This window comes from Ciconia boyciana, chromosome 12 (genome assembly GCF_034638445.1).
Source record: "Ciconia boyciana chromosome 12, ASM3463844v1, whole genome shotgun sequence".
NCBI classification, from domain to species: domain Eukaryota; kingdom Metazoa; phylum Chordata; class Aves; order Ciconiiformes; family Ciconiidae; genus Ciconia; species Ciconia boyciana.
Window position 1 is genome coordinate 10000001 of NC_132945.1, and position 12661 is coordinate 10012661.

A 12661-nucleotide genomic window follows, 5' to 3' on the forward strand; every position below is an offset into this window, starting at 1 on the left:
TTACTCAAATACACATTAGATGCAATAATTAACTCAAAAGATTTTATAAAAGGTTGGTAAGAGATGACTAGGGTGTCTACTTGTATGTTTTTCAAGTATCCGCTACTATGGCACCCTAACACATACTCTTATCTTTGGAAGCCATAAGAATTACCTGTGTGTATAAAAGACCGTCATTTCAAGCAATTGCTCACTAAAATAAAAACCTGATCTTCATAGCCAGGGAGAAGTCAAAGGTAAACTATAAGGAAAAGAGCTATCTTACAGAAAGGTCGAGGAAAAGAAGGCTTTATGTTATGGCAAGATATTTAAAACCAAACCAAAAACAACCCACCATCAAAAAACCACCCCAGTAATTAATTTGTTGTGCAGCCTCACAGTTACAGTAGCATTAAAATGCCAGATCAGAAACGTATGCCAACTTCGTTGCTGAAGCCAGCATGCGCTGCACCATTTCTCTTAAGTCCCACTGTCTGCACTGTCTAAATTATGGCTAACAATAAAATTAAACAGCAAGTATCTGGCCTAGTTTATTATCTGTAAAATCTCCAAGATACCTTTTATTGTCTTAAAAATGAATACCTGAAATACCATAAGTAAAAAAGACACTTGAAAGTCAATAAAAGAAAAACAGATTAAAAGTTAAGACATTTAATCTATTCTCAGCATTTACATGACTCTTACAAAATACTGCATCTGGGTTGAGCACATTGAAATCATACGTAAACAGTCCATTCATAGACATTTATCTATTCTCAGATAATAAAGGACCTCTAAGTTTTTATTCTGTTCAGACCCCCCAAAAAATTGAAATTAAGAGGGGAAAAAGATTGGTAAACCTGATAGGCTATGGGACTTCTTAGAATAATGTCTTAATCAACAGATACATTCATCTTAATTGAATTTCTTTCCATACACTATCTGCATGTAGTTTCAGATATTATATATACACATTAATTATACACCATACATATTCTATTATATAACAATATATAATCCCATACATTATATATATTACCATATTTTACCTGCATAAGGAATGTTTTACTTCTTTACAATAAAACCACCACAGGTAGTGATAGATTTTAATTCCTGGAGCTCCTCCCCACCTCCCCCTGCCAATTTTGTTTTAAAATCCTATTACAATTAAAGTTACTCACACAAACAGTGCCATAGGCGTGTGTGTGGGTATATATATAAAAATTTAAATAGTTTGAAGTTAATGAAGGCACAGGTGCAGATCCATTATTACTCATAAAGAATCAGAAAAAAATGAACCTGCAGATATTCAAAACAAGGGTGGAACCTGTAGACATCTTTTTTCTCCATCTTGCATACACACTCTTGCTTCTCAGAGACTTTCGCATGTAACTAAACTCATGCTACCCTGCAGTCCTGTTCAAATACTTCATTGTATTTACTGGAACGGTATGATACATACTGAAGAAGAAAATTATTTTAACAACAGAACAGTTTGATTTTGTAGAGTATCAAACTTTTACATTATCAAGCTTTTTCTACACGGTAGGTAGCAAAAACTAGATCTGAGCTTTGCTGTCCTTAAATGGGACCTGACCTCTGTTATACCTTTATGAAACATCCCCCTTATCTGACAAGGCCAAGACTTATTACAATTTTTAGTAAGAACCCAGAGAACTTCAATGTAAAACAAAAGCAAAAATAAGCAAGCAAAAAAACCATGTGGCTTTGTTTTCGTCAGGTCAGCCATAAGGCGAGCTGCTTGAAAATTCATGACTATCAAAACTTTAAAATCAGCATTCAAACCCACCCATTCTCAGACTTTTAAGGAATCACCTTCATCTTCCAACCATCTCTGACCTGTGGCAGATGCAAGCTGTCAATCGTATGTTGTGCTGAAAATGGAAACCACTGAACTCACTTCCTCTATTCTTAGCTATTCTTTCACTTTGGTAACACAACATGAAGAAGCTTAGGAAACAGCACAAATGAGCAAAAAGAAAGAATAACAACACATGTCCCAAAGATTAGCTCTTTGACACAGGCAATTAAAAAAATTTACACCAATTATTTATGAAGAGTATTCTGCATTGAGGAAAGGAAACACAAAGAGAAACTTCTCATGCCAGTGAGCTTCTGTGTAACTGAATATCCTTACATTTCAAATGGAGTCCCACTTAGCTTCCATTCCATATATCAATACCTTTTAACCACCTAGTATCTTTAAAAAACTCCTCAAACCACTGCATAAAGCTGCATATCCTTCAGTCTGCTCACATCTCTGAGGAGCATGGCCTACCAAAAGAGTCAGAGGAATTAGGGAGGGAGGTGGGCACGCATTATGTGGCTATGTCTTTTTCAAATCGTAGTAAAGACTGAACGCTCTATAGCTAGGAAGGATGGACACCCTTAGATGAAGACAGAAGTCAGTTCAAGAAATCAACAGGTTCTGGTATCCCAAAGTGTTCAAACTCCATTCTGCATTTATTAGAGTTCAACAAGCTGATCTTTCAGAACAAACTGAATCTCCTTTGTTGAACAGTGCAGGACAAGTGAGTGCTGAATGGGTAATTAACCCACCTCAATGAACTAACTGCCTGTACACCTGAATTAGAAGTCAGAAGACAGAGGACTACTGCAATTTCTCATTGCTGAAGAACATTTGTAATATCTCCATTTTATGAACTGCTTTGAAAAACCTAATCTGCAGAGAGATTACAAAAGCCACGTCTAATAGGAATATGGAAAAATAACCATTTATGGGCTGCAGCCTGCTTTCAGCAAGCAGCCTGCTTATCAGTACACAAACACATTTTTTTTATTTTTGCCACACCCATTTAAAGGAACAACTACATCAAAACTCTGCCAGCAATAAACTATATCATTACGGCATTTGGACGATTTTCCTAATATTTAGAGGTTCGGTTTCTACAGCTAAATGGCAACTGCTACATAAGTTTTACAGGCCTCCTCACTGCTCTACCTTAGAAGCAATTTTAGCATTTTTTTCTGTGCAAGTTAGAACTTGATACACAGATTTTCCTCCTGTAAATAAGATTAAACTCATACTATAATCCAGATAGAACAAAAATAACAAAATCCAGCTTTTTAACTTGCCAGTTTATAAACTAGAAAGCAGCAACAAGACCTCAGGTTTAACACACACGTAAGTATCTTTGTTAAATCTCTCTACTGAAGTAGTCATTACTTATTTTCAGGCTAAACAAAATGAAAGCAAGGCAGAAAAACAGTGGTTGAAAAAGGATGGCTCCAAAACACAATGTGGGTTAAAGAGCAGGCCACAAGTTTATTTACCACAGACAACTCTCCAGGCATAATCACTGCCTGCAATGAACCCCAAGTGCGAACCCACGGTTAGAGGCTATCACATCATTCCTTTAGCTTTGGTAGGGACCATTTTGAGAAAGAAGGCAAACACACCAGTCTACTAGAATCCTAGATTTCTGTTCTCTCCCCAAGGCTAGAAGACCACAAGCTTGAAAGCTGTACTCTCCTCTTGAATACTGGCCCTTGATCATATCAATCATACTGGACCTGAAGCTACAAGAAGCATACAATGAAAAACCAGAAATACAACTCCAAAATGAGCTACAAAGGAAGCAAGAAACCTACCCTGCCAGAACCAACCTGCCCATTTCAGGAAACTCCTTTTTCAATTACTTTGCAGCTCATTCATAGCATGGCAAAGCATCTCATTACATAAAAGGCAAGGGAAAGGGGGATGGGAGGAAGAGAAACACCCTGAAAAAAAATTCAGATTCTTCTTGCCAACTAGGCTGGAATAAAGCTGTGCAAGAATGTAAAAATGTTCTTGCTATGACCGGTTGCCAGATGACACCTTCCTAGGTGAGAGATCAACAGCAAGCTCATCTTGCTCCATGCATAGTTCTCTATATGCTTTTAATTGATTTACATCAGCAGAAGTTCAATCTTTTTCATTCAGTGTTTTACATTTAGGCACTTTATAACACTCATGATCATGTCAAGCTGCACAGCGTTTTTATTATTCTGCATTCAGCTCCCAACACAGAAGCCTGCACTGAAGTACAACTTGACATCTAGCAAAGCACAGACACCCTCTGATCCTCCCCAGTCAACATTATTCAAATATTCAGAACTTATAACAGTATTCAGTTGAAAGGAAAGCCCGCAAAAGGTCGGGGAGCAGGGGGGAAAGAGAAAAAAATCCCCACATTCTTCAAGACTGAACAGATGGCTCTTGACTTCTGGTTGATGAAAACAGTGAAGCCACCCTGGGCTCTTAGGCTCCCCCTTCCACACACAGCTCAAGTGTGAAACCTGCAGATAACTAACATTTCTCATTCCTTGTTCTCCTTCATCAGTGCATATAGAATTCACACAGATCCAGGATAGATCATGCCACAAAGCTTTTCCAGATACGCTGCCTCAATCAAGACCATTCAAATACAGATTCTGGCAAGACTAACTTGGCTTCACACTTCTGAGAGTCAACTACACAGTTCTTCAAAGCTTTCTTCATAAAGAAAGATCTAAGCTGAAGCCATGCTCTTTCCCAAGCTACGGATCTAATCAATATAGCTTATCTCTGCAAAACCCCATGCACAAGATATGAGGAAGAATGAGACCAGCAAGCTACTGCTACCTTGTCAGTCCTTCTATTAATAGTTTCTCTGATTGAGTTCTTTTTGCGAGATTTATTTGGCTAGCAATCCCTCTGGCAGAATGGATTTCAGTGAGTATCACTAGATGGGCACCCTTCCCATGAGATTTAAGTCTCTCCTTCACAGCTAAGGAGTGTGCTCAGTGATCCTCATCTAATCAGCAGAACAGACTTGTTCTAGAAGAACTGCTAGAAGTTTAAATTTAAAGAACAAATGACAGTTCTCTAAATAGAGTAAAAACTGGTGAGGCAGTATTAGGAAGGAATTTTATTTTGTTATTAGAAGTTAGAACGAAATAGCAGGATTTGGAACAGTGGTTCCTGACATGATAGATACCTCACCAACTCTTTATTTCTGCAAAGACAACATAGATGTAGCCACTAATTACAGCATGTCAGAAAATTGTTACAGAAGAATTTCAAAACCAACTTTGTACTGTTCATCCCCATCCCTGAACTCTTCAAGTGTCCATCAATTATTAAACTCAGTCCCTAAGAATAAATGAAAGACAAAACAATAGTCTCTTATCACTCTTCAGAGTTGGTGACTCTTTCTTAAACCTGAAGGTAATCACCAAAGAGCAAACAAGTGCTACTTTTACTAACAGGTTTAAAATTCATCCTTTCACTTTTGGAGACAACTGAAAACAATGAAAACTTAGGATAATAGGCTTGCCTATCTTTACAAAGACATTTCATAGGTCTCCTATGACAAATGCTGCTGCAGAAGCACAGTCATATATACTCTTCATGGTGTGCCACAAAGTTACTGTATATAAAGAAACAATCCTCCCCTCAAAATAAGCATCTAAAGAATTTTTTTTTTTAACAACAAATTGCAATATATTACTATGCTACTACTTGCTATATATTCTCCTTTTTGAGGAAGAGGAGGGAAAAAAAAAGAAATCTTTCATCAGGACTTGTAAAGCATGACAGTAAGACACTGGAGTTCAAAAACAGCCAGTGTGAATCTTTTCAATGTTAAACTTAACAGAAAAAAAATGCTACAGAATAAAGTAACAATTTTATATTTTTAAAAGTTAAAAGTCTGGTTTCAGATGTAATGCAATGTTTTTACCTTTCAGAGGCAAATGATCCTCTGCCCAAAACTGAGAGCATATGATGGTACAGAACAGCAGAGAGATTAAGGTGAGACGAGTTGAGTTTGTTTTATGTACTCTCTGCAGCTTCAGATTTGCCTCTGAATTCCAGGTCAGTGCACTTAATGCATGTATAAAACTGTAAAATCTGCACAAAAACTACCAGTAAAACACTGCTATGGATTTTTTCTTCTAAGCCTGATAAACGTGTCTGCTGAATTCCAGCTGATTATACACCTACACAGCTCCCATGTATCAAACACTTTCCAGAGCTAGCTCTATCCTCCTTCTTTGATAACAGTAAGACAGTGCAAGTATGACTGAGCCCTACTTTTCTTTGTCATCAGAATAACATCACAATGCACAAGACGGAAGAACCAAGTTCAGCTAATAAAGCCTGAGCTGAGTTAGCAGACTACTATTAGGTATGATACAGCTTAATACATCAAGCACGACCAGGAAAGGAACAACTGCAGTGCTGAATTCCACAGATATTTTAATGCATATCTGCTTCAAGTAGCAAAAAGGCATGTTCTCCACAGGTCTTAAAATACTATCTCCCTGCAGTCTGCCTGCACTGTGGCTCAAAGTACAAATCACAGAACTGAAATTGGACAAGGTATTCATCACCAAAACACTGGAGTCCATCCTAGCTTAATTCTAAGAAACCCCTGTTTTCTAGGCACTGTGGAAGTCTCCTGGCGGTCTGCAAGTGCTAGACTTTCGAGTTTCCTTTAAGTCAGTCATGTCTCTAAATAATAAAAGTTTAAAGCCTTTTCAAACTCACTGTAGAAGCATCTGGATACAGCTCAGTTCCTAGGAGAGGAATAAATTAACAGATCCTTGAATGGATCTTTCTTCAAAGGTTTAAGTTCCTCTAATGCCCACCCTCTAAACATTTAAGCATTTGACAGTAATAGACTGCTTGCTCTTAACGGAAGTCATATTCTTGTAACTACAATGCATAATGAAGTCTGACACACTTCCAGACTAGCTTTTGACACCATACAAAGAGCCCAGTTCTACAGGTGCAATAACTTACGAGAAAATGTATTTTTTCTTGGTCTATGAAAAAGACCACTTCCAAAATTAAATGTTACCTCTCCTTTCATTTTTCTATACCCATCCAATAAGTAGACATTAACTGATCCACCTCTGAGCATCCTGCAGGGAGAGACTCTCCAGCTGCCAGCACCACTGTTCAGCGAGCAGTACCCTACAGCCAGTCTGTTAACTGGCAGCACGAAGAGCAAAGCTCACCTCTACATCCAAATTTGTATTTAATCAAGCAATCCTTCAATTGTGAATCAGAGTACACCGGCTGACAGGTCACATGCTTCTGGCTGCTCTGCTTTTAGAGGAAGTTAGGCTCTTTATTACAAGATAGTCTGAATGCCAATAAAAACAGATGGAGGTCAGGTCTAAACAACTTTTCTGGCTGCACTCAAGACTACTGCCATACAGGATCAGGAGATATCAACAAAGCCATGACAAAGGAAACAAAAAGTGTTTAGATGAGTAGGATAGTAGAGAGAAATAAAGACCCAAACCAGGTTCCAAAGACACACATACTGACAAGAAGAAACACAAATGAGAAGAATCAACATTTCCATCAATTAATGAATGACTAGTTCACAGACTTAAGATTTTGCACAACAAATGAGAACAGGAAAAGGGAAAGTTTATACATAAAAACTCTACCAGCTAAAAAAAAAAATATTACTTAAGTGATGTTCCATTGCTGAAGTTTACAGAACAGTTTGAAAAATTAGGGTGTTGACAGAGACCAAGATTTCCTCACTGTCCACCTTAGAAAGGTTTATTGTTGCTCATTTGTAAGCTTACAAATAAGAAAGGCTGGTTAAGGTTCGGAGTACTGTATGAGATGCTGCCAATAACATAAATTCATCAGAAACGCATAATTCTGAAATGACTGACATACTTTAAACTTTCTGATGACTTGAAATGAACATAACCCTCTGAACTATACGTTCTGCCTGCTGGGCAAGAGAAAAGCAGTAGAGTAGGACTACTAATAAGGTGTCCAACACCTTCACTCCAGCTCTGTTTTCAGTACAGGCCCTGGATTGGAAAAAGAAACAGGTAGGCTCGAACATCTCTCTTGCAAGCCATACCCACAAATACTCTGTACGAGTTCAACTGGATTCCTTGAAGACAGTGCCAGTGGACAAGTTTCTCACTGTGAGACCTCAAAGCATTCCAGACTAAGAACTAGTTTGAATATTTTTATCCCAAGGAACAAAGTTACAGTGACATTACTGAATAAAAACTCCAACTTGACACTCAAACTCATTGCAAACTGTGCTTCATGTAAGCAGGACACCTTAATTGTGTTCACATAGCTCCATCAACCTTTCATTTTTCCCCTCTCATGTTGGATTCTGTGTAAAATGCCATAATTTAGGGTATCACGCTTAGCTTCAGAGCACTCATTTTATACATTCACCAAGTACTTTGATTTTATTGAATGGGCTTAGAAGTTTGGCAGCTGGGTAAGTTAACATCATACAATTGGATCAAGTGGAGCCTTTCCAAAGGAGTGAGGAAAATGAATGTGTTTAGGAAGCTGTTTGCACCGGCAAGAATTGTTAGGTATAAAATTTGGTTTTGTTAGGGACACAGGACAGGTTAAACAGAACACAACCACTACATAAACAAATTGTTCTGTAACTACTCATAAGGGCAACAGATAATACTACCTCTGGGTCTTCCATTGTTGCCAGGGTACTGCAAGTCAGACTCAGAGTTCACAAAAATAACTCTTTGTGACTTTCTGTAATTTTCCATGTTTGGATTTTTTTTTTAAAAGGGAACCTGACTCTTCATAAGATGAAAGATCTTAAAACAGTCAAAAGAGCTTCTGTTATACTTTGGTGATAAACTTTCAGAGCCTTCTTTTTGGAGTATGCGAATTACATAATAAATTATTTTTTTATTTTTGTTGATACTGGTTTTTTGCATAATGAAATGGGATTGAAAGTATAAGATTACAATAAAACTGCAAACTTCAAACCTGTTACACATTCTCCGGCAAATTCAGTTATATTCAATATAATGCTTCCCTCAACACAGGCTACAAAACAAGGGGTTTGACATTACAGGCACTTTCCCACAGTGACAGTTTTAACTTAACTATTAGATCTTCTTCCATTAGAGAAGAAACTGTTTATTCCTTCTTCAATTGATCACCACGCATTTGCTTTTAAGACTTTAACACTGAACAGAAGCAGGGATGCTTTCATCATCACTTGGATGTTGGATGACCCTGACTGAAGAGTTCAAATAGGTTAAAAAACAAAGGAAGCAAGCCTCATACCTCAGACTACCACTCTCTTCTAAAAAAAAAAAAAAAAAAAAAAAAAAAAAAAGAAAAAGAAAAAACACACCACCAAAAAAACCCCAACCCAAGCCAACTGTATTATGACTCTTCTAAAAGAAGAGTAAGCAGCATAATTTTGCACCAAATTATATTTCTTTGTATTGACTTGTGTAATAGCCTTCATAAAAAAAAGTAACCAAGGGAAAAATATATTTTAATTCTATACAGCTGTACCTATCTAACAGTTAAAAAAAATGCTTTAAACCTACAGATACATGTTAAGGGGTCTGGGTTAAACTAACAACAATACTAGTGGAACTAAGTATGCTATTACATAAAGTTTATTGGTTTAACAATGGAAAACAGGACCTTAAATAATTTCAAGGTCCTTTTGTGATGACAGGGCAGCTATGGAAAATAGGACAGCAACACATGAAGCAGATATAAAAAGGAGGAATTGATAAACTTGGATTTTGAAATAGAAGTCTCCCAAATACAAGCACACTAAAAATGACAGAGGATATAAATAAAGAAGCTCAGGCTAAAGCCTCTAAATCTTTATCAAAAACTTCTTTAGCTTCCCATTGTTAAGGATGTACCAATACAACAGTAACCTTGGCATATCAATGGAACAGGGAGTCTGATGTGGTTTATGTCCTCTTCTATGAACAGAAAGTCAGCGGATGACCAAAATTTAACTGACTTCAGAAAGCCTGCAAGTTATTAGAAATCAGAAAGGTAAACCAAACCTTGGTATTGCAACTGACCTAACTTAAGACGTAAATCCTGTTTGTGTATCAATTCTACACTTTCTAAAAGTGATGAGGACATTTGAACAAGATAAATTTTAACTTTCTGTTCTGAAACCTCCTGAACTCTTAACTGTACATCTCGCATACATAGAGATGTATCATAAAGGCTTCTATGTTATTTGAACTGAAAACCAGTACTGTACAGACATGACTATCCCACAAGTTAAGAGAACGCTCAAAAGACTGACTGGGCTGCCGGTGTCTGACAAGCAACACTGAAATGAGTTTGGTCCTCAGTTCCTTTACGTTTGATAAAGATCTCTGACCAAACTTGCATTAAGACTGCCCAGCAGAGTAAAACAAGGAGCCGGAGGTATCCCACCTTTCCTATGAAAGGTCAATTATACGGGAGCTTGTTTATTTTCTAAGCAGATACCACAAACACATAGAAACGGCACCAGGTCTCATTCTCAGCTGAAGAGAGGTGTAAGTTTCCGACAGATGACGGCTCCTACAGCAAGCTGGCCGCCGTGCTGTATCACCACCGGACCTCGCGTTTACCACCTTTCCACGAATCGCAAGGTCCTCGGAGAAGCTGCGCTACAGGCCCAGCGCCAAGCGCATGTTGGTGGGTAAGTCCTCCAGGAGGTACGCTTGCCAGCGAGCCTGATATGTCATTTACTGCACACCCACACACCCTGCGATTAACTTCATTTCGCCTTTAATCAGTTTTAGAAGCTCTTACGTGCTTCTGGATGCAGCGCGGCCAGCCCTGAACAAAGGGGGAAGGGAGGGAGGGGAAACCCTTCGCCTCCGCGGGGCTGGCTGCAGGTACGCGGCCCCCCCGGGGCACGCTGAGGGAGCGGGGCCCCTCCAGGGCCTCCCGTTACCTCAGAGCATCCCCCTCCCTCGCGCGGCGAGGGCTCCGGCCCGCGCTCCTCCCTAGGCCGAGCGAGGCCTTTCCGCGGCCCCTGCGCGGCCAGGCCGCGCCGCCTGCCCCGCTTCGCCCACCCGCGGTCCCCCGGACCCGTCGCCCCAGCGGCGGCCTCCGCCCGGTGGGGCCGCAAGCGCCGCTTCCGGAGCCGGGGCCGAGCCCGGGCCCGTCGCCTCCATTTTGGGGCCGGCGCGGCGCGGAGCTCACCTGCATGCCGGGCACTTGCACCGCCACGGGCGAGTGGGCCATGGCGGGCTGCGGCGGCCGGGCGCCGCCCGCTGCTCCCCTCTCTCGGCCTCCCTGCTCCTGGGCGGCGGCGGCGGCGGGGCCTGGAAGGACAAAGCGGCGGGGAGGCGGCTTTAGCGCGGGCCGCGCTCCCTCCTTCCCTCCCCGCGGCCCGCCCTGCCGGCAGCCCCCGCCCGCCGCCGGCTCACCTCGCGGCCGCGGGGCTGGGGCCGAGCTGCGCGACGCGGGCGGGAAGGGGGTCCCTAGCGCCGCTCTCCCATGCCCGCCGGGCTCCTAGCAGCGGCCCTGCCGGCTGGCGCCGCTCCCCCTGCCCATGCCCCCCTCCCCGCTCCCGGCGCGGGGGCGGCTGCTTGGGGGCCCCCCGGAGAGGCGCGCGGGGTGGCGGCTCTCGGCACGGCCGGGGCAGGGCTCAGAGCGCCATGTCGGGCTCCGGCAGGAGGCGGCGGCTGCTGTGCGGCGGCGGCGGCGGCTTCTTCCGTCTCAGCTCCGGCCTGGCGGGGCGGAGCCGCCGCCGCCGCCGCACGGGTCCCGGCGTCAGCTGCCCCCGCCTCCTCGGCCGCCTCGGGCCGCCCGCGCCGGGCGGGCAGGGACCGCGGGACGGAGGGAGGGGCGCCGGCGGCCCCGCAGCGCTGGCCCGGGCCGGGCTCGGGGACGAGGCCGCCCGCGAGGTTGCGCGGCGCCCTGGGCCCCTCGGGCACTGTCGCACCGGCCTGGACCCCTGAGGGGCTGTCACAGCGTCCCGTCCCCCTCAGGCGCTGTCGCAGGGTCCTGTCCTCCCGCACACACTGTCACAGCGCCTGTACCCCCGGACACATGGCCTCAGCCCCTTGTACCCCCAAACACCCTGTCACCACCACACCTGCACCCCTGGCTCCTGCGCCCCAGAGACACATGGGTGCAAATAATTGAGTGGGTATTTTATGGGTTTTATTTGCTTTTGTGACACAAGGAGGTGGTGTCTTCTCATCTCAGGGGTGCTCCTGGCAGCCAGCTGTGGCAAGTCCGATTGCAGCTGTGGAGGTTCAGGTCCCAGTTTGGGGTGGTTGGTTTTCTCGCCTCCCCAGGAGGATTCCCCACCCAGACCAGCTCTCCACCAGCCCTGCCCCAGCTTCTGCGGAACCTTCTTGCCCCTCACTGCTGCCTTCTTCCTCGGTGGGGTCGGCTGCCCCCCATGTTCTGCTAGGGCCTGGGGAGGAGAAAATAACTGGTTTTGGGTGACATTTTTCCCATTCACACATGAGTCACCTATTCGTGTGTGTGATTCACATTCCTATACATGAAAGTTTTGCCAAGCAAAGCTAAAAACGACATCTTTTATGACACTGGTCTTCCCCTCACCCCTCTGAGCAAGAATATAGAAATCACATGGGCCTGTCACAAATATCCTCGTGGGTATGCGAGAACTTCCCTCAAATTCACAGGTTTATGGATCTAAAAGCGCAAAAAACGTAAGGTAAGCTGAAGATGTTGGATTGTTGGCCATACCATAGCTACCCTGTTCAGAGGGTGAGTCCCTTAGGAAAGGATGTGACGGAAGGCGGTCTCCCTCCCTTACGACTCAGAGAAATATTGCACTGTGGCAAGGAACACAAAACACCTCTGTTTAAGGTAAGGTTGTGTTAAAACAGGCTAAAGCCAAGAATT

At 42.8% G+C, this 12661-nt stretch overlaps 1 protein-coding gene across 1 annotated transcript in view; it reads right to left on the reverse strand.

Moving 5' to 3' along the window:
• STK26 (serine/threonine kinase 26) overlaps window positions 1-11515 on the reverse strand; it is a 33274-nt gene extending 21759 nt beyond the window's left edge. Inside the window, exons 1-2 of the mRNA XM_072876737.1 lie at window positions 11206-11515; window positions 10979-11100 (exon numbers count right to left, since the gene is read on the reverse strand). Of these exons, the coding sequence (XP_072732838.1) occupies window positions 10979-11020 (42 nt within the window). The 5' untranslated portion in view covers window positions 11021-11100; window positions 11206-11515. The remainder of the gene's footprint in view (window positions 1-10978; window positions 11101-11205) is intronic.
• Window positions 11516-12661: the final 1146 nt, after the last annotated feature.